This window comes from Hyposmocoma kahamanoa, unplaced genomic scaffold, assembly GCF_003589595.1.
Source record: "Hyposmocoma kahamanoa isolate Upper Pololo Valley unplaced genomic scaffold, ASM358959v1 65, whole genome shotgun sequence".
Classification (NCBI taxonomy): domain Eukaryota; kingdom Metazoa; phylum Arthropoda; class Insecta; order Lepidoptera; family Cosmopterigidae; genus Hyposmocoma; species Hyposmocoma kahamanoa.
Window position 1 is genome coordinate 10,585,938 of NW_020653853.1, and position 20,245 is coordinate 10,606,182.

Here is a 20,245-nt window from a genome sequence, read left to right on the forward strand (position 1 = left end):
CATACGAGTAAGTTGATAAGTCTCACGGGCCTATAGTTTCACCAGCATCCATACCTTACAAAACCAGAACGCCATAATACTCACATTACCATATATCATATTTAGCCGTGGGGCGACGGCTTAAGAATACATTGTCGCCTCCCCATACATGCCCGTGGGGGTCGTAAGAGGCGACCGAGGGCGTCACAAGTGTCCATCTGCTTAGCATTGTGGTAGGCTCTGTGCCGACTGGATAGCGACCACAGTACACACGGCGGAAAACCCTCCACAGTGAAACGCTTTTGCGAATCGCGTTCAGGGATCAGTTGGTGTACATCCAGTGCATTTGGCCAGACCGGCAAATTGATAGTGACGGAGTGAAGATATTTGTGTTTTCCATCCGTTACTCTCATCTCTGGACTGTATTCGCACTTTCCATCAGGCGCGGTGCAGTCATTTTGTCGAGTCGCAATAAAAAAAAAAAAAAAAAAAAAAAAATTACTGCTTGGCGGCACAAATAGGTACGATGGCACGTACTTATGGCGTGTTCCCATTGTATCGTGACGACAGATAGTCGTGCACTTTAAAATGTCGTGGCTTGTATATTTGAATAAAGTTGTTCACATACTGCACAATATGATTAATTGTCGTTTACGACTTTGTAGACGTTACGACGTGTCGTGATAATAGGAAAAGCTAGAACGACACAGTCGTTCGACGATAAATAAAACGTCACGATAAAAATGTGACGACAGATAATCGTACAGGCTAGACGCGATAGTCGTCCAACGATAATAAAACGTTGCGACATAATGGGAACGCGCCCTTACTTAGACACACTTTTTTGCAAGGAGACACAATATTTTGTTTTACGAATAGTTGTAGCGCCCTATATTATGTTGATAAAAAGTGTTATTTATTTCATTAAATGTACTAACTACACTTACACAAACACACAAACAAACACACATATTTGTTTTTGTATAGCTTTAACTGCTTTTTGTGTAATAAAATATATTTATCAAAACTTTAAGCAGAATATTTAATTGCACAGTGAATGTTATGTCTGAAGTGTTTATATAAAATGAACACTATGCCATCGGTATTAATATATGTATAATCTAATGATTGAAAGTTGTTATATCAATCGTCCATTTATACCCAGTGACCTTTTTAACATGCAAGATTATGTGAAATGTCTGTATACAAGAAATTAATTATTTCTGTTGAGCGTTATAACGACTAAAAATATGTCATATTTTGTTGTTATATATTACGAACCGCACCCGATATACGCATATAGTTGCTTAGGTACTTATGGTGTTAGGTATTTTTAACGTTCGTTTTTAAATTGTACTTTCCCTAACAATGTAATGGCATTGTATTTATTATACGAGTTAGGCAATCCCCGTACCCGTCGATGTATGTATGTATGTACTCGTATATACATACATATTATATTTTTCAGTATATTTTCTTCGTTTTAGTCTGTTTTCTCAATAAACGTAAATAAGTGTCACAAACATGTTTACAAAAATATAGTACCTACTAGAAACCGGGAACACTACATAAGTAATTTTTTTAAATATATTTCTAACCGGGTAATTTTCTGGTTAGATCTACTTAATTTCAGCGGCAATTTGTATTATTTAAGTATTCGAGTAAATTATTGTGAAAATAAATATTAATTCATATTTCAGGTTACTATTAAATAATCCTTCATATAGTATTCTATAATATTTGAATAATAGATATTGCTAACGACACAAGGTAGAGAAAACTAACCAAGACGTGAGAATTATCTAACCATAGGCTTTTTAAAAAAGGAAAAAAAGAAACTGCGACTAAAAAATTTTGCGGACGACATTTTTCTTTAATCACTTCTATGCATCGAGCATATTCGATTCTTCTCGATTCTTTCTTCGATGTAATGGTCAAGTAGCGGTAAAAAATAAGTTTCACATAAATTATAATTTTGTAGTGTGGCAATTAGGCTCTTCGCCTGTTCTTTGTTCAGAAGAAAAACAAACATTTCCGATACGTTCGAATAAATGTCATTTTTTTTATATTCGTACGAGCCGTTTTACAATTTGGTCCACTTTCTCAACTAATCTATTTAATTAAAAATCGTTTGTTTTGTAACGTTGCCTTTCGCTCCTTTTGTTTTATATCCTTAGTGCATTCAAAATTTGCTCCAGGTCCTCCTTTTCGATACTTTATGCACGGATTTTTTCATGTCCTCAATCTAGCATTAAATACCAAACCCAATGTGGCAAGCCAAGTCATTTAAAAAGTGAAGTGAAGTGGAATAAACGTTAATTGAAAATAAATCATGCTGAGCACCCCATCGCGAAACGTAGATTAATGTAATTTGTGGTTTAAGAGTCCATGAAGCTATGAAAGTGCTTGATAAAACGTTGGTGGTAATAGCAGTCTTTAAGTTTTGTGGTTCTGAGGATACCGAGTATACTGGTAATATAGAAAATGTCTTAACTCCCCAGGAAAACCCACCAGACACAATAGGCAATAGTTTTCAAGTGCCCGATGAAAAATGGATAAGTTTAGCTATTAAAAATATAGCTTATTTTTTGCGACACTACAAGTATAACGATTGGGATAGAAGACGATTTCATGAAAAACCAAACAGCAGTGATATCGGCTTCTTTAAAAACTTCCTCTTACCTCCTTTAAGAACCCTACACTGGGAAGTGAAAGATTATTGTCGTAGAAGTTTTCTTGAATGTGTTGCTTATTTGCAAATCTATATAGATGAAGTACCATTTGCTAGAAGACAAGATAATATGACAATTTTTGTTGACAAGTCACTTCCGCTCAAGAATGATTTGATTAGCAAATTGAATAATGATTGCAAGAGAGCGTTGATCTATTCAATGTATATTAGTCATCCCTTTTCTGATGTCATAGATCGGTTTAAATGGCTTACTACAGCATCTTATTACATGTGTTGGTACACAATGATGGGTGTACCATTTTTGTCAATGATTGGCGAATCATGTGATAATTTTGCTGATTGCTTAGAACAAGATTATGGCTATCGTAACAGAGATCTAAGATCTGATGATAGACAACCGTTCGCTTGTGCTTTACACAGTTTCTGCCCTGACCCTTGCTGTCCAAAAAAATATATAAGAGCCTTGCACCAGTGCGATAATGAAAATAATCCTTGTTATTTCGAAGGTGAAACGCCTACGGATCGGAACTGCGTGTTAGACAGAACAAGTAATCAAAATTTAAAAGGTATTATTAAGAATGAATGGAATACTACTTGCAAATGCCAAGATCCAGGATTCATGTGGATATCGGAGATGGGAATATGTGTCGATATCAATGAATGTGTGACTGGAAATCATACATGTGACAATGCAAGTGAAGAGTGTATTAATTTACCAGGAACTTATGAGTGTATTTGTAAGTTCGGGTTTGGAAAAGACAGGTATAAAAAAAATTGTTCAAAAACAGATATTTTTACTAATTCCTAAACTCGATTAGAATACTTATTGAAAATTAATCATTAACTTCTCTGTTTTGGCAAATATAGCAAGCTGCGGTACCTTTGTGCAATCAGAAATAAAGTACGAAACAAACTTAAGTACCGTTTCATTATAACTATTATGTAGGTGGCGCTGTAACGTAATTTGGATTATAATTGCCTGAAATATAAAAAATATTACTGTCGTCATTTGTTTCATACCTTAGCTCGCACGTCCTGCCTATGTCTGTAGTGATGCTTGGATTTATCTTCGCTGCGATATCTTTTATCAAGTTTTTTATACAATCGAACGCCACTCGAAGGTTTTTTACTAGAGCTACTTGCACTGCAAGATGGAGAGTCAGCAAAGCCTGCAGGTGCAGGCACTATGTCAGGTGTTGGTGCATCAGCATAAGATTCCTAGAAGAACACAAATGTTTTTAAAAATAGACAATCGTTTTTAATAACTACTTAGTCTCATAAACAAATAAGTATTAGACGAATCTTTCTGTCATATTGCTTACGTCTATCTTAAGCCTAAACAATGCAACAAAGCATTGAAAATGCATCAAGTTTTATTATTCATTGGAACATTAATAGTTCTTATATTCTTACCGTACTAATATCGGTATGCGAAGCTCTTGAAGCTCTTGTATCATCTTCATGAGCAGCAGTTACAATATGCACTTCTTTTCCACAGTGTAAGCAATGTGCTTTTGCTTCACATTCAGCTGTAACCAAGCTGTGCTCAGTTTGTTCGGAATAGAAAACTGAGTCTGAACCCGGTGAAACTGAGCGTAGGGATTCTGCTGATGCTGCTTTCGCAAATTTTCCATCTTGCGAAAAAGAGATTATTTATTTAGATTTGTGTGATTTATTAGTCTAATAACTAAATTTGTTTATGTAACAATTGTTTATGATACTGAATAACCAATAAAATTCATTTAACAGACAAATACGTACATATAACGATTACTACAAATATTGAGACAGAGGAATACGTTTTCTACACACTATCTAGAAATAAGAATATTTCTTATGCAAACCTTTATCTTGTTGCTTTCGATGGTGTCTAGGCGACGAATTAGGACTTTTTACATATCGTAGTGGAGTCAATCTGCAACCTGCTTTAGTTAAAGTACGAGACGTTTCAATATCTTCTGCCTCGAGGGAACTGAGACAGGGTACAGTAGGAATTGATTGTTTTCTTCTAGGCAAACTGCCCGGGAGTGATATACTTTCATTTGAACCACTTTTTCGTCTTGGTCTGTGAAAGAAAATAATTTAAGTTACAGGGCGAAAATAACATAAAAAGTTTTTCTGCTGGTCTAAATTGACAGTGCACTCACCTATAGGAATGATTATTTCCTGATGTAGGAGATTTTGCTAAAGAGTTGTTACTTGTTTTTCTTCTAGGACTATCTCTTAAGCGTCTGTGCTTTCTTGGAGAAATATTCCCATTGTTGGTTCCTGGGAAAACAATGAATTTTGTTATATTTGGATCTGAGCATAGACATAGGACTGAATCTTTAAAAAACTTACCATCTTTTCTATATTGTTCACTAGAATCATCAGAAGTAGGTATATTTAGATGTAATTTCATACCAGAACTTATACCTTCTCTGCCGTAATGTTGCATTCTGTAACTATGATTACCGTCAATGGCTTTACTCTGTGTTGGACTCTTAGCTTTCATTTTAGTTCTTTTGACGTAACGTTCTCGTTCCATCGGCCTCTTAGATTCCGCTTCTTTTTCTTTCAAAACTTTTTCTTTAATGGATTTTTCTACATCAATCGGTTCCCTAGGAGACGAGACTTTTGATTTGTCAGCAAAATGTGTTTTCTTTTTCCTAATTTCTGGAGCATTTTCTTCTTGAGGAGATTTTATACTTGTTGTTGTTTTGAATGTTACACGTTCAGACCTATGACTTACGGAATCAGGGTCTTTATCTTTCTTTACCCAGTCATCTTGTGAAGTAGAAATAGAGTCATCATAAGATTTTGAGAACTCTAAAGTAAATGCAGTTTTCTTTTTCCGTCGTTTATCGTCTACTAGCCATGGTTTTGGTCTAGTTGATCTATATTTTTGTGAATGTTTATATGCTAAAAAATTATATTGGTAAGTAAATAGTGGACTATGATTATAATTGTTGTTGTGAATTAAAAAGAAACCATCACAATTAACGCTGTACTTACTTAAACCTCCATCATCATCATCTTCCACAGGACTTTCATAATAACCTGAAGATGAGTAATGCGCGCTTCGTTCATCATCTGATAGAGAACCCTGAAAAAAAGTAATAGGAATGAAATTTTCCAATTACTTTTTATATAGTGATCTGCTAAAAAAGAGGTTACCATCATTTTAGGTACACGTTGCTCTTTTTCATGCATTGGGCTAGTTACTTTATCTTCCTTTTTCACTTCCTTCTTATTTTCTACTTTTTCAGGTAATTCCTTTTGTTTTTCAATTGTAGTTTTATCATTAGTATCTTCTGTAACATTTGGATTGGATCCACCTATGCTGTAACTGCCACTGGAACTGCTTTTACCACTAATTGTCACGCCTCTTGTAGTGCTCTGAAAAGACAAAAAAATACAATCGAGGGACAATTTAAATGTAATCTTTTTTTAGTTATTTATTTTTAATTTATATTTTTATTTTTATTGTGTTGTTTTCCTCTTTAGCTAATATAATTTAATTTATATGAAATTCTTACAGGTTTTGGTGCTTCTTCCCTTGGTTTTTTTACTTCAGTCTTTTCTCTCTTTACATGTTGCGGTATTGGCGTAACGTCAGCTTTTACCTCCATCCTCTCCAATATTGATTTTGGTATTCTTTCAGGTAATGGCAAGGGAGGCGATGATAAATTCGGTACAATAAAATCCTCAGTAATATTAAGTGGTGGTGAGAAACTTGGCACCACTAAGTCTTCTGCAATATTATCGGTTTTAGTAGAGGAATACAAACTAGACGCACTTTCGAATGATGAGCCCTCTTGAGTTTTATTATTCTCTGGATCTAAAAGTAAATATAATTAATTTATTGCAATAGAAACATTACTACATGCACTTGTTATATTTTGGTACGTTGTGAATTACTTACTATGGTTTTGATTTTTGCTATTACTCTTTTTGGAGCTATCTGAATTTGCTGTTACATAATCTTCCGTAGTAGTAGTGCTTTCAGATTGATCAGTCGTATTCATTTTACCTGAATCAGTTCTAGCTAAACTCGTTTCACTACCAGCTGCTTTAGCCAGAGAGGGTTCAGATGGCGACTCAACGATTTTGTGAGGTAATGACCCATTGGGTTCCTTTTGTTGAGCTTTACTTTGTAAGTCCTTTCTTCGTGAAGGGCTTAACGCTCTTTCCCTTTTCTTATTGATGAAACTAGGGGTTCTTTTAAACGGAACATCTGCTAAGTCTAAGCTAGGATGAGTTATAGCAATTGCGGGGTTGGTTTTTATTTTTGGAGATATTGAAGAAGCTATTGGGGAGACTTTTGATGTTGTTGGCTGTTTTGTAATTGGTAGTTGGACATTTGGAACAACGGCCGGTGGAGATAGTGAAGCTCTTGTTTGTTGTGAACTTGTACTGGATGCATCAAGCTTGTTACGAGGTGATGTTGGTGATTGGCTCTGAAAAGTTACCCAGAATTAATTTAGTTATCAATACATAGTTATTACTGAGTACTCTTTATAATTGGAGACAAACGCACTTGAGATGCATCAAATTCTTCATCCAAGGCATCAGTGTCTAATGATGATCGTTGTTGGTGTTGTAATAATAGAAGTTGTTTTCTTCTCGAAGTTGGAGTAAGCAATGCTAGCGCGCCCGGAGAAGCAGCCAAAGAACTTAAATCTGATGAACTGTAATATAATAAATAAAAATATTTAATCTAAGTTGCTATATAATTATATAACTAAACTATAAATTGGTTTACGATTTTAAGTTTTAATTCTGGGAATAAGGAAGGTACATATTATAATTTACCTTATCACGGTTCCATTTTCTGTTCCCGAATCTATTTGTAAGACAGTAGCTTGAGACTCATTCCACAAACCGTCAGAATGGTCCCTACAAAAAAGTTTACTTTAGAACAAATCAACAGGTATGACTTACTATTAAATAACAGTGAAAACTAAGTTACCTGCTATGATCAACCGTTAGAGATTCGTTGGATGCACAAGGCGATGTTTTTTCTAATGGTGTGAGCATTGTTGTAACATGTTTAGATATTGTACCACGTTTTGTTTTATTATCAATATCTACATCAATGCTTACTGGTTCCGGTGACCCGGGACTAGATTTTGCAGTGCTAAAAGAATGTTATTTCTTTAATATTGCAACATTTACAATTTTATTCTACGAGCAACCAGAAGTTGGGAAATCTTATAAAAAGTATATTATGATTGAAAATATACTCATAGCTGCTTCAGCCATATTGTTTCAACGCGCCAGTAAAATGCAATACGAAAACAGGCAGCCCAATCTTCAACATAAAATAATGTAACATTAAATGAAATTATGCAATGAATAAACCAAAATAAAACGCACACATACACAGACGTACATGGATTAAAATTTTTACACACCGCGCATACCTTGTTGGTTTTTCAGAAATTTCTTCCACATTTTGTTCAGTGTCTGTTTGATCTTCGAAGCTTACGCTTCGAATTCTAAATATTTCATGCTTGTAACTAATGTACTTTTCATGAAAATCTTCATATGGAATATTCCCGTCAGAAGAACTATGAAGAAAAATGGATGTGAATGAATGAAAGCACGCATATCAAATTTCCAAGCTCTATTTAATTACTTTTAATTTTGAAGGCAAATCAAGTTTTGCTAAAATTATTGTTTGTTATTCTGTTTGTCGATGTGATGTGAGTAGTGTGCAATAAATTTAATTCCTACGTGCTCTACTGGTATAAAATGTAAAAGCATTCCTATTGCAGAAACTTTTCTATTACAATAAAGTCGTTAACATTTTATTTATTACCTAAAAGACCCATCTGGTTCAAATCCAAATATTCCTTCATCTTTAATAGGCGTTTCAGTATAATTTTGTCCAATGTATTGTTTGTACATGGCCTCCCTTTCACGGTCTTCTCGTGTCATGTTTTCTTGACTGGTAGACATTATAAAATCTTTTCCACCTTCAACATTATTGAGTTCTGTTTTTCTTCTGTAATCATAAGGCATTTGATTCTATAAAAATGAATCACAAATAATGAAAATAAGTAGTTATTTGGATACTTACACGTCTAATAGAATTTCACCCTCTGACATAGTCTTCTGTAGCATTCTCCTATTCTTACGTAAAGTTGTAAAAGGCATAGCTTCCTCGTCAGGTCTTGGTTCAAAATCTATAATTATTTCTTTTTCATTTTTCTCACTGTCGTCTGTTGTAGTAGCAGAAGTTTCAGTCGAAGGTTCAGAATGGAACGATGTCTTTGAAAATGGGTGCGAGTTAATCGTCTTTTGAGAAGTGTCGCTAGTACTTTTTGATAATATTGATCTCAAAGATTTGTCTTGATTTTTGGCTTGTTTGGCAATCTCTTGTTGTAAGTATTCTAAATTTTGGCGATTTAATTCCATTCGTTTTTCTATTAAATCGATATCATCATCTACCGTGTCATCTCTGTCGCTTTCATGGATAAACTGAAAGTTTTGCTGGAAATATTCTTGAGCTTGACGTTGTAAAGCACTAAGTTCCGAAGATTTATCTACTTGTGATGAAGCCACAGATTTGATCGACGATGAAGTGACGTCATCGGAGTCCCCTCTTTGAAGAAGGGGTGAAGTTGGCATATCGTTTGTTGGTGATCGGGGTGATCGCGGTGGCTCTTCTGATTGTGTTCTATGCAGTTTTTCGTGATCAATAGCAGTGATGAAGCTGTGTATTAAAAAAGGTAAGCACAATTAAATACACATTTAAAAAACATATATAATATTGTGTATTTCAAAACATAGCCTACAAAATCAAGTAAACAAACCTGTCAACAGTAGTCGCAACATCGCTTTGGTTATCTCTACCAGCAAGTCTGTCACCTCCTACTTCAGAAAATGATTTTGTTAGTCTTCTTGGACCAACGTATCCATTTGTTTGTACACCTGCTGCTACCATTTTTACCTGTCATTAAACAGTAGTATTTCTTAAAGATTCTAGTTGTATTATAAGATATATAAAAATTTTCGATTTGATTTGTCACTCACCCTTTTTATCGTCCGTGGACTTAATGATAAATAATTAGGTGGTAGTGGTTTCCTTCCTAAACAAACTTCTGTTTGTGTTGCTTGTGTTCTCATGACTCCTTTCTTTATAGTATCTAAAATATAATATGCAAAATTCCAGATTGATAAATAGTTATTTTATAATAAAAGAAGCTTATTCTTTAATTATATTGATTGTAAAAACTGGTATACCAGATGGTAATTTCCAAACTATTTAAAGTTATTCTAAACCAGTTACTTGATCAATATCTAACTCACCTAGTACAACTACTTTGGGTTGTGGCTCTATTTGTGCTGGCCTTGGCATAGAAGGAACTGGATGAGTGGGAATAGGAGCTATAGGTGGTGGATAGTGAATCGGAGCCGGTGCTTGCCCGGCTATAAACTGTGCGTAAGGCGGAAACGGTTGGAACATTATTGGTAGAGTTGCATACGGCTTTGGTTCAGGCTGAAAAATGATGAAAAAATATTATTAGCATTTTAATTTAAAAAAATTGATAAACATATTGTGTAATTGGTTTCGTGACTATTTTGCTAAAAAGATAGAGGAAAAGAAGAACTCCTGCACCTGTTTTATCACTATATCTAGTTTTGCTAACCGATAAAGATACATTACCTTAACAGCACGTCCATCGATAAGCCTCTCGCAGTCTCGACGAAACCTGCTGCCACCAACTGCAGCGGGCATCACCGAGTCGTCAAAAGTTGTCAGTGTATGTGAGCGGGCGAACGACACGTGTTTTGTTCTGTAAGATCCAAACGTTTGGAAAAAAATTAAATATCATAATTGGTTAGAAAATACACAGCTGTAAAATATTTCATAAAATCGCAGTATTGGTTTGATAAGACCACATCAGCAAATTGACAATGTTTCAGGAAAAAGATTTAAAGATTCTATGAATGAAATTATTCGATAACTTTTTTATGCTTAACTAGGAGAGTTAAAAAATTTCAGGTACCTATACGTAATTTTTTTCATGTAGTTCGTATTATATTTATGACCTTCATATTGTGATTAAAGCATGTTTGACCTATGATCACCTGTGGTTGTATTATACCAAGGCTACGAAATATTTTTTGCAAAAAATAAGGTATATTGAGATCACAGCAATAACAAGTACGTACAATTTGCCCAAAGCCATGGTATATGAACGTTTTTAATAAAGTTATCTTTTGGGTTTTGTTGATGTCCGAATTCCTGACCCTTTCAAACCGCAGAATTGTTACTAAGTATTGGTATACACAAAGATTGAATCTTTTAGAAAATATCAGAATGTTAAAAGCGTGTTCATTTGTATTTTATTATAAATAAATTATGCTTCTATAGCAAATTAACCCCATTTAGTGCGCCCGAAATATACTCACAAGCGTCTGACCCGATATCGCGATGACCACTTATCCCCGAAAGACGTAATCAATTAGTCTTTTTGAATGTAGATGGCGCTTCTCGCCATCGACCCTATTTAGTCAAAAAGTGATTGCCTTTTGCATGGCCAAATATGTTAATATCTAGACGACACTCGGTAACTTCCATCTTAAGCGTGATTGACGATCCTCAGCCCGGCGCGCCCCAGTTAGTATTCGAGAGCCCTCCATTAACGTTGTTTCGATTTGTTATGTAGATAGTCTTTCATATGCGCGCGTCTTTCTCCTGTATTACTTTCTGTTTTAAATATTTACTTGAGTCGTAGTTTCTGTGAATGTTTCTGTGCCCCGTAAGTGGTCTACCGGCTGATTTAATTTATTTAGACCAGTTAACCTTCATAATTGACTGATGTAAAAGTCCATTTTCATAAGTAAGAAAAGAAACGTTTCTGTGCACCTACAATTATTTTTTACAATTACCTGTGCGGCGGTATTGTTAACGGCGGAGGCGGCGGTGGCGGCGGAATCGGCGTGTGGGCGGGACAACTGAAAGAAAATCAGTGTTCTTTTATTTATAGACTTATGCATTGGAGTTGTACTGGATATCGTATTAATGTTCTATCTTTTGTTTCTAACTAAGCCCATTATCTATCAAAGCGGAACAGAAAAGAGCTATATTTTAGCAAACAATGGTCTTTGGTAGATAATGCGCTTACTGATTTATTATAGCGCCTTATTTTGCATTAAGAAAAAAAAACGATCGGTTTACAAATTAATTAGGCCAGAGTTATCGCGTAACATATGTACATACAAAAAAATACAATCGAATTGAGAATCTTCTCCTTTTTTTTAAGTCGGTTAAAAAGGCTTGTAGTGGGCAAGAATTACCAACAAATTGATAGTAAACACTACATTCCTTTCTTTGTACATATTATATTTCAATTTAATTACAATTGACGATTTTGGTAGGTAATAAAAAAATAAAAATAAATAAAAATAAACGTTTTTATAAAAAATATTTTTAAATGGTGGATAAAAACTGTGTGTTAGGGATATCGTGTGTCTCTAGGAAACGTGACGGGTTAATTTACAATGCTCTCTTGGATGGTCTTCGTGTCGGAGAAGGAGAACTCATAATCATCATCATTATCAACCCATTTATACGTCCCACTGCTAGGCATGGGTCTTCTCTCAGGCGAGGGTTTAGGCCATATTCCGCCACGCTGGCTCAATGCGGGTTGGAGATTTCACACTTGTTCCGAGACTTGTGTGTGAAGGTTCTTCGACCTGCAGGTTTCATCACAATGTTTTCCTTCAACGAAAGCTCGTGATAAATATGGAATTAAATCTCGCACATAAATTCCAAGAAACTTAGAGGTGCGAGCCCGGATTCGAAGCCACAGCCTCTACTTCAGAGGTAGTAAGTTGACTTTATGTTAATCATACTAAAAATGCATGTGTAATGTATTGTTTTGTTTTAAAGGAATAAATTATTTTTTATTTATTCTATTTCTACATTCTTCGCGTTATGACTGTTTGGGTTGGCTGCCTGTCTCTGTGGTATGCCGCCTCGATAAAGCTATTATATCCACATTTAGCTGTCAAATTCAAGTGATATACCGCAGTTTAAAATTTTATGATAATAGCGAACATGGTGAGCACCTTGACGTCACAATTTTATGTCAACGCGAGCGCCGGCGACCAATGACTGCAAAAGATTAACACAGTGATTTTAAAACATTTGCACAGTAATAAAATTTTATTAACGTAAAAATAAGTTGACAAGACAATTTTTGCATCATAACTTTCGCAACTTTATATTTTATACCGCAATTTTATACCGTTGTCCTTGTTCTACAAAATGTATAACAACAGTTCATTATCAAATAAGCAAACTTAGATTTATCAACTGAATTAAATATTGTCACGGGGAAGTTTATCACACATATTCTTCCATGCTACGACCACTAATCACGTTACATTGTGTGGACTAGATTCACTATTAGAATAGCATATTCCTTTTTTTATATAGATAGAAAATTCTTTATTGTTAGCACAGATAGTTGTTTACAGGACAAAAATTAAACACATTAGCAGGGTAACAATTGGCGGTCTTATCGCTTACAGCGATTTCTGTATGTTATTTATTATGGACTACATTTATGTGCAACAACTGGTTTGTATAAGAATATTATAATTTTGTTATGCAATGATTTCCTAAACATGGAAAATGTAATGACATTCACATTTTTATAAAAACATGTCGAAATAATTCTAGGTGTATTTTGCCAAAATATGTGGTCAAAAAGATACCAAAATCTTTGGCAATTAAAATAAACATACGAAATGATTATTGCAAAATTACTATTACTAGTACCAGTAGAGCTCCTTGTGAAGCCTTGGAGACAAAGATTTTGAGTGACAACCGTAACTGGTCGAACGTGCTGTCTTTAGAAAGAATAAAAATCTAATAATAACTAACGAAGTACAGGTTTTCAATTGAAAAGCTATTTACGTCTCAAATGGAAGAAAAACATCTAGGTTACCTTACTAAATGCATTTAAATAATACAATACAATTACGAGAACTTTTTGGTTATTGCAGGACTAACTACACGTGTAGGTACACATTAGAGCAGTGTTAGATTTAGTAGCAGTGGAGCTCTTTATGAAAGAGTTGTCCAAGGAAGTACTGCAATCATACCTATTTCTGCTAATGCTTATATTATTGCGTTCCGGTTTTGAGCGGTACGGGTGTTAGTGAAATTACAGGTACATGGGACTTGTCAAATTATGTCTCAGGGTGCCAGGCGCGGTGGCAGTGCCCCTCAGATCTTATGGCATTGCAACTGTCATGGATAAGCGTAAAATTGTACTTAATAATAAAGTTTTTTTAACCGACTTCAAAAGGAGGAGGTTCTCAATTCAACTGTATGTTCTTTTTTTGTATGTATGTTACGCGATAACTCCGGTATTTGTGGGCCGATTTTCATGATTCTTTTTTGTTGGAAAGGGGGTACTTCCATAGTGCTCCCATTTCATTTTGAAGAAAATCATCCATCTGAATCTGAATCTGAATATCTGAATCTCGAAGGGTCCACGTATGAAGATTCATTTTTATAAATAGCGCCTAACTTTAATTTAGAAGCAATTACTTTAATGGTTGATTTTGCTATTTCTCCAATTCAAGGCGTTTTTTTCTCAATATACTTTGAGTAGTGAGAACCGATTTTTATTATCTCCAGGGTCAAGTCCTGTATAGTGGCAAACTAGGGGATATTTCAATAAAACTTAGCAAACAGACGTAATTCCACGTACTTTTGGGGTCGGTTTTTTTAGTACTCTGTACTGAGAGTATTGTACTATCAGAACATTGTTGAGATTTTTTTTATAATATCAAGTGACGGAGTCGTACGCCTGGTGGTAAGCTACATAACATGCCTGTCTATAACAGTTGCCATTCAGAGCTTTACTTCGCAAATATCTGAGCGGCACTGCCACTGCGCTTGTCACCCTGAGACATAAGTTGATATGTCCCATGTGCCTGTAATTTCACCAGTACCCTTACCCTTCAAGACCGGAACATAATAATGCTGACGTTACTGTTTGGCGGTAAAAATCTATAGTAAGGCAGTAACTCCAGCTTCTGCGTTTTGCATAGAACTGAACGCTGTCTTTAGTTACTGCACAGGTGTCACCATAGACATTTTATCACCGTTTAGAGCGGTCTATTTAATAATTTTTATTTTGCACGAAAGCAAAATATGATAATAATTGAATGTTCACATTATTGCTTGACAATAGAAGTAGGTAAGATGACAGTACTTCCCTGGACAACTCTTTGAGAAGGAGCTCTACCGCTACTTAAAAGTTTTTTCTTGGATGGTTTATTCTTTATTATGTTTTGTAAAAAGTAATGGAACAAAAGTTGTTGTTTATGATGTTAATATTATAAACCTGTGAGGTTGTTGTATTTTGAGTTGGTGGGCATTTGAAAAATTGTGGTTTCTTTTTGTGGGTGGGTCTTTTACTTTTAGCACAATGTTTTTTCACTTTCACCATTTACGGCCCAGTTCTATATTCTTGCGATCGTCCTCCATACATCCGACCAGATAATCCCCAAAGGTTATGTAATCAATAAAAATGACTCACGATTTAGGTACAACGGAATCCACTCGCCCGCATCCATTAGACCCAAAACACGGCTTGAGTTTTCCTCAGGGGCTGCTAATGTGGCCCTTGTTTTCAACAGTAAGCATTGTTCAGTAATTGCACGGAGGTATGTAATTAATGACTGGAAAGTTTGATACATTTCTGACGGAATTATGAACTCTTAAAATAGGTCCTTGTGTTAAGCGGATAGCTGAGGTAATTTTTGGTTTTGGTAATTATGGTATAGGTACCCTTCGTGCGTTCTCATTATAAAGTTCATATTACTATGATGCTTTGTTATACTGGGTAGATTATTGTTACAAGATATCGCAACACTCATACAAATATTTTTAGGTTTAAGTTTTGATGCTTTTGTAGCACTAAATAAGTAAAAATGGAATATAAGTTATTTGCAGCATCGAAAGAGAATCAAATCATTTTAAAATACTTATGATCATTTTATATACACTCAACCTAGGTTAAACAATCATATTAACTACTTCAGCCCCCGTAGTATACCGCCTCGATGAAGGTATTATGTCCACATTTAGCTCTCAAATTCTAGTGATCATCAATTTATTATTTTAAACATTCATCATTCACCATTTTATTTTCATGGTGAATGTTTAAAATAATAAGTTGAAACTTTGTACTCATTAGTAATTTGAAATTTTATGTGGTCTGTGTTTGGAATGATAATCTCAGTTGTTATGAGCGCGGCAAAGTCAGAGGAAAGGCATTTTCCTGAACCTAATTTCAAATTCAATGTTAAATTTCATGGTCTTCCTTTTACTTAAGATGCTATGTTATTTAGAAGAAAACAATCACTCTGATTGAGGCTTTCGGTCAGTATAGTAAAATTACAGGTTTCTTGTTTCGTGGTTTTCGTGGCGATGATTAAACGACAAAGATATAGAGCTATATACGCAATTACATATCCTTGTCCTTGTTCTGTAAAAAGTATAACAATATTTCATTTACCAAATAAGCAAAATTAGCTTTATCAACTAAATTAAACGTTGTCTCGAGGAGGGTTATCACACAGATACTGTCTGCTACGCGGACGGGAGCAATTGCAACTACAACAAGCAAACTACTCGTTTGCTTCATTTTTATTAAAGTCATGTGCAGAATTGCACACTACTGCGAATTAATTGCACGTTAGTGCGACTAACATTAATTTTTGCACTCCAAAGTAGGAAAGTTAGCAAAGTAGGCAGTTTTCAAAAACTTATTATTGAAAACTGCCTGGCCGCTACATAGTCCTACATCGTAGTTATAAAATCTGCACGTACGGAAAGATCATACACCATCAAGAGAGAAGAATTTGGATTCTTGGTTGAGATTGGTCTTTAAAATACTCCTTAATAATTCCATTTGTGCTTAAAGTATGTCCATCACTCTTGGCAGGTAGTATTTACAACGTTAAGCGTTAATTTCATAAGGTCAGTTGGTACATAATTTATTTAGACTGCTTTCCAGTGCGAGAAGATGTTTTGGTTGAAAGTTAACCTTTCAAAGCCCGGGGGCATATTTAGGCTTAAGTTGAAACTGCTTTGTAGCGCAATGTTCTTTTTATTAGCTTGGCATATGTCATTCTTGCATAAAAATAGTTGAATAAATTCAATTTCAAGATTTACAATGACCTTATTATTGAAAACTGCATGACCCCTGCATAAAGTAAACCATTTTTCTACTATTTTTGACGTTTTGCGAGAGATAATTGTTACGACCTTAATATATTATATTTTAACTGCCTCCGTGGCCGAACGGTTACCATCCTGGACTGCCACGCAGAGGTCCCGGATTCGACTCCCTGACCGGGAGAAATATTTGTATGACCTATTTTTGTGGTTGACTATTAGTGTGTGTCCATGGCTCTCGCGACACAGGGTTTCCATAGTGCGGGGCTATGAGTGTGTACGCATGTGTACGCGTCATACAAAGCGAAAATGACGGTCTGTGCTCGAGTATATGGAACTCCGCGTTCTGTTGGTGTACACGTGTCACGCCCATCAAGTTAACTTAATTACCTATATTTATTGTTCTGTGGTCTTTATGTTTTATAACCAGCGCAGAACACGTTGCATAATAACGGCACATAAAAAAATGAATAAAAATATACCCGTATAAAACTAATAATAAAATACTAGCTCAACTATGATTAATAGCGTACTTTGCACTCGCACTAGGAAAAAAAAATCTGTTTTTCAGTCTCCCGGTAGTAAAATTCACGTTCATATCGTAAATCATAAAACGTCCTGCAAGGCGGTATATTTGGCTTTACGTAGGTACTTTTATGAAATATCGTATTTTATTACATCGCCTAGATTTTTTAAAGGTTCAAGATATTTATAGCTATGGATAGTAGTGCTGCTCTTTATAATAAGTTAACATAATCGACATTCTTAGTGATATTGAGTTATTAACATATCTGCGATCAGCGAAACAAGATCTACAACACTCTCTAGTCGGTTATTTAATATCCTATTTAGTTTCAGTTTTATTATTAAGCAAAATCAACTTATTTACATTTTCTTAGGTGACAATAAAAACTTAGTCGCCAATATCTCGAAAGTTACCGAAATGCAAATGGGTTAGTTATGATAAGGAGGGTAGAGTGATACTCTAGGGAACTATTATATTCATATATTTCCTAGTGTTACCGCTATCGTCTACTAGTTTTCGGTTAATTCGAAAGTTCACCTTAGGTGGGACCAATTAGAATCAAACTTTCCTGAGTTCGTTGGGAACTAGAAAATTCCATATAAGTACTATGATTGATCAATCAATCCTTATGGATATTTTTAGGTTGAGACTTTTTTAGTTTGTATATTACGAAAAACTCTGTGTAAAACCTGTCATTTTAGCATGACCATACTTTGTTGAAATGTCTAGCGACAACTTCAAATATGGATATACAAAATTTTAGTTCTACTCTATAAAGAGATGGCATGACGAGCATCTAACTCGTATGAGATCTTGGCCTGAAGCGGTGTTATATCACGATAAGTGCAGGAACGATAGCGTGGTCCTTGCCCTATAGTGGGATAGCAACGGCCGAAAAAGTGTAAAAGAAAATAAATAATTATCACCGCTCTATATAATACCTATACCATATACAATTGATAATAATGGCGTAAATATTCACTCTGTACACAACGAGTCGTTTAATTAAGTTGATAATTTAATAATGTTCCAAATAATGACTTCAGATCTAGTCTATCTAGTCTATCTAGTACTAGGGTAGCAGTAGAGCTCCTTGTGAAAGAGTTTGTCCAGGAAAGCACTGCACTTTACCTATTTCTGCCGCCAAACAGTACTGCGTTCCGGTTTAGAAGGGCAAGGATGCCGGTGAAATTACAGGCACATGGGACTTGTCAACTTATACCTCAGAGTGACGGGCGCAGTGACAGATCCTCTTAGATCTTTGCGATTTAAAGTACTTAGTGGCACTTCAACTGTTGACGTGACTGTTACCACCAGGCGCATGACTTATTCGTCCCGTCACTTGGTAATATAAAAAAAGAATAATGTCTTGGAAAAAGATGTACGTACACAATGAGATGGATATTATTGCTTTAATTTTGTAGTACTGCCTAACGGTAGATATAAGCAATTCAACAATATTATAGATCTTAACACGTCAGAGAAAGAGTTACTCATTATGGCCGTTATTTTCAACAGACATTTGCAAGCGCTCTGTCATCTGCATCAAAATAGATATACGAAACGAGACAAATTTGAACATGAAACGTAATTTTATCACTGAAGTAAAAAGTATTTGTTTGTTATAAGTAGAAAGGTAAGGTGACTTCAAAGTACTGGTATTACCGTCTAAATTCCTTTAATTTAGGTCCGTTACATATATAGTAGCGAAATACAAAGGTTGCTTCAACATATGTAGATCTCCGCTCCGCTTGAATAAACAATGAGCTTTACACCCTAGACTTTAAGGAATATTTGATTGGTATTAGATACCATTAAACAATTCAGTACATTTGAGACAAAATGTGTTAACAGGGGTTAAAGAATGACATTGCCGGTCTACAAAGGAGAATTCGTACTAAGTGTTTTAGAACAATTTGATTTAATTAATGTATGCTGGAAGATCCTTTGTTCTTTTGAACTAGAACATACCCCTATATTCTAGTTTAACAGGAATCTATAAAAACTTGGAATAACTTTTCGAATATTTCACGGAAACTATTGTTTTTCTCCTAGATACTTATCTAAATTGCGGAAAAGTTGAGTCGGTAGGAGTCAAGGCTAGTGAGTATGAAGGATAGCGAAAAAGTTTTAATCTGTAACTTCTCTAGAGTCTTACAATAAGTATAAAGAAATTACATTCTTACACTAGCGTCACGGTATAAAGACAAATTCATTTAAGGGGCAATGTATACACTTCTATAATAAGATTCCGGTTGATAATCAAAATTTGTCATTTACGAAGTTTATAACTATAGCGAACCAAAAACGTTATACTAAAGATACAGTTTATGCGTACTTAGATGACAACAAGCTGTAGTAGTGACCCGTTTAGCTCTTGAAGGTTGTAGCGATCTATATTTTTTATTATTTAGTATTATTTTTTTATATTTTATATTTGAAACAAATATTGTAAGTGATAAATGTATACAAATATTTATTTACAAGGGGCAACTCTAGGAACCCCTGGCTCATCTCTTAGGACAATCTGCCTCACGAATGAGCAATACAGTTTTAACCACTTTATGTACACATTTATCCACTCGTTTAGAACACCCCATTCAGCCCATTGGTGATGATCGTTTGGGATTATCATAAACTATATTTTACTTTTATCTATTAGGTGTAATGATACGATCTAAAACTCATTCATCTTTGTGTTGATTCCTTACGACAGTGCAAGCATCAACGCGCGTTGCCTATTTAGAATATTCGTGTGGCACTATGTTTTCTAATTTTTTTATGATTTCGCTCAAGTAGATCGAGTATTTGATAGATTATTATGAGCATGGTTACATCAAACCATGTTCCG

General features: G+C 34.9%; 1 protein-coding gene across 1 annotated transcript in view; it reads right to left on the reverse strand.

Moving 5' to 3' along the window:
- The window catches only part of LOC113231521, a 100,294-nt gene that overhangs the window by 15,436 nt on the left and 64,613 nt on the right, over positions 1-20,245 (reverse strand). The window contains exons 7-25 of the mRNA XM_026465846.1: positions 11,555-11,620; positions 10,326-10,455; positions 9,968-10,157; positions 9,692-9,804; positions 9,472-9,608; positions 8,736-9,371; positions 8,475-8,660; positions 7,623-7,790; positions 7,466-7,549; positions 7,191-7,341; positions 6,576-7,110; positions 6,190-6,491; positions 5,828-6,049; positions 5,666-5,756; positions 5,012-5,572; positions 4,819-4,939; positions 4,516-4,736; positions 4,085-4,305; positions 3,692-3,889 (exon numbers count right to left, since the gene is read on the reverse strand). Of these exons, the coding sequence (XP_026321631.1) occupies positions 3,692-3,889; positions 4,085-4,305; positions 4,516-4,736; positions 4,819-4,939; positions 5,012-5,572; positions 5,666-5,756; positions 5,828-6,049; positions 6,190-6,491; positions 6,576-7,110; positions 7,191-7,341; positions 7,466-7,549; positions 7,623-7,790; positions 8,475-8,660; positions 8,736-9,371; positions 9,472-9,608; positions 9,692-9,804; positions 9,968-10,157; positions 10,326-10,455; positions 11,555-11,620 (4,333 nt within the window). The remainder of the gene's footprint in view (positions 1-3,691; positions 3,890-4,084; positions 4,306-4,515; positions 4,737-4,818; positions 4,940-5,011; positions 5,573-5,665; positions 5,757-5,827; positions 6,050-6,189; positions 6,492-6,575; positions 7,111-7,190; positions 7,342-7,465; positions 7,550-7,622; positions 7,791-8,474; positions 8,661-8,735; positions 9,372-9,471; positions 9,609-9,691; positions 9,805-9,967; positions 10,158-10,325; positions 10,456-11,554; positions 11,621-20,245) is intronic.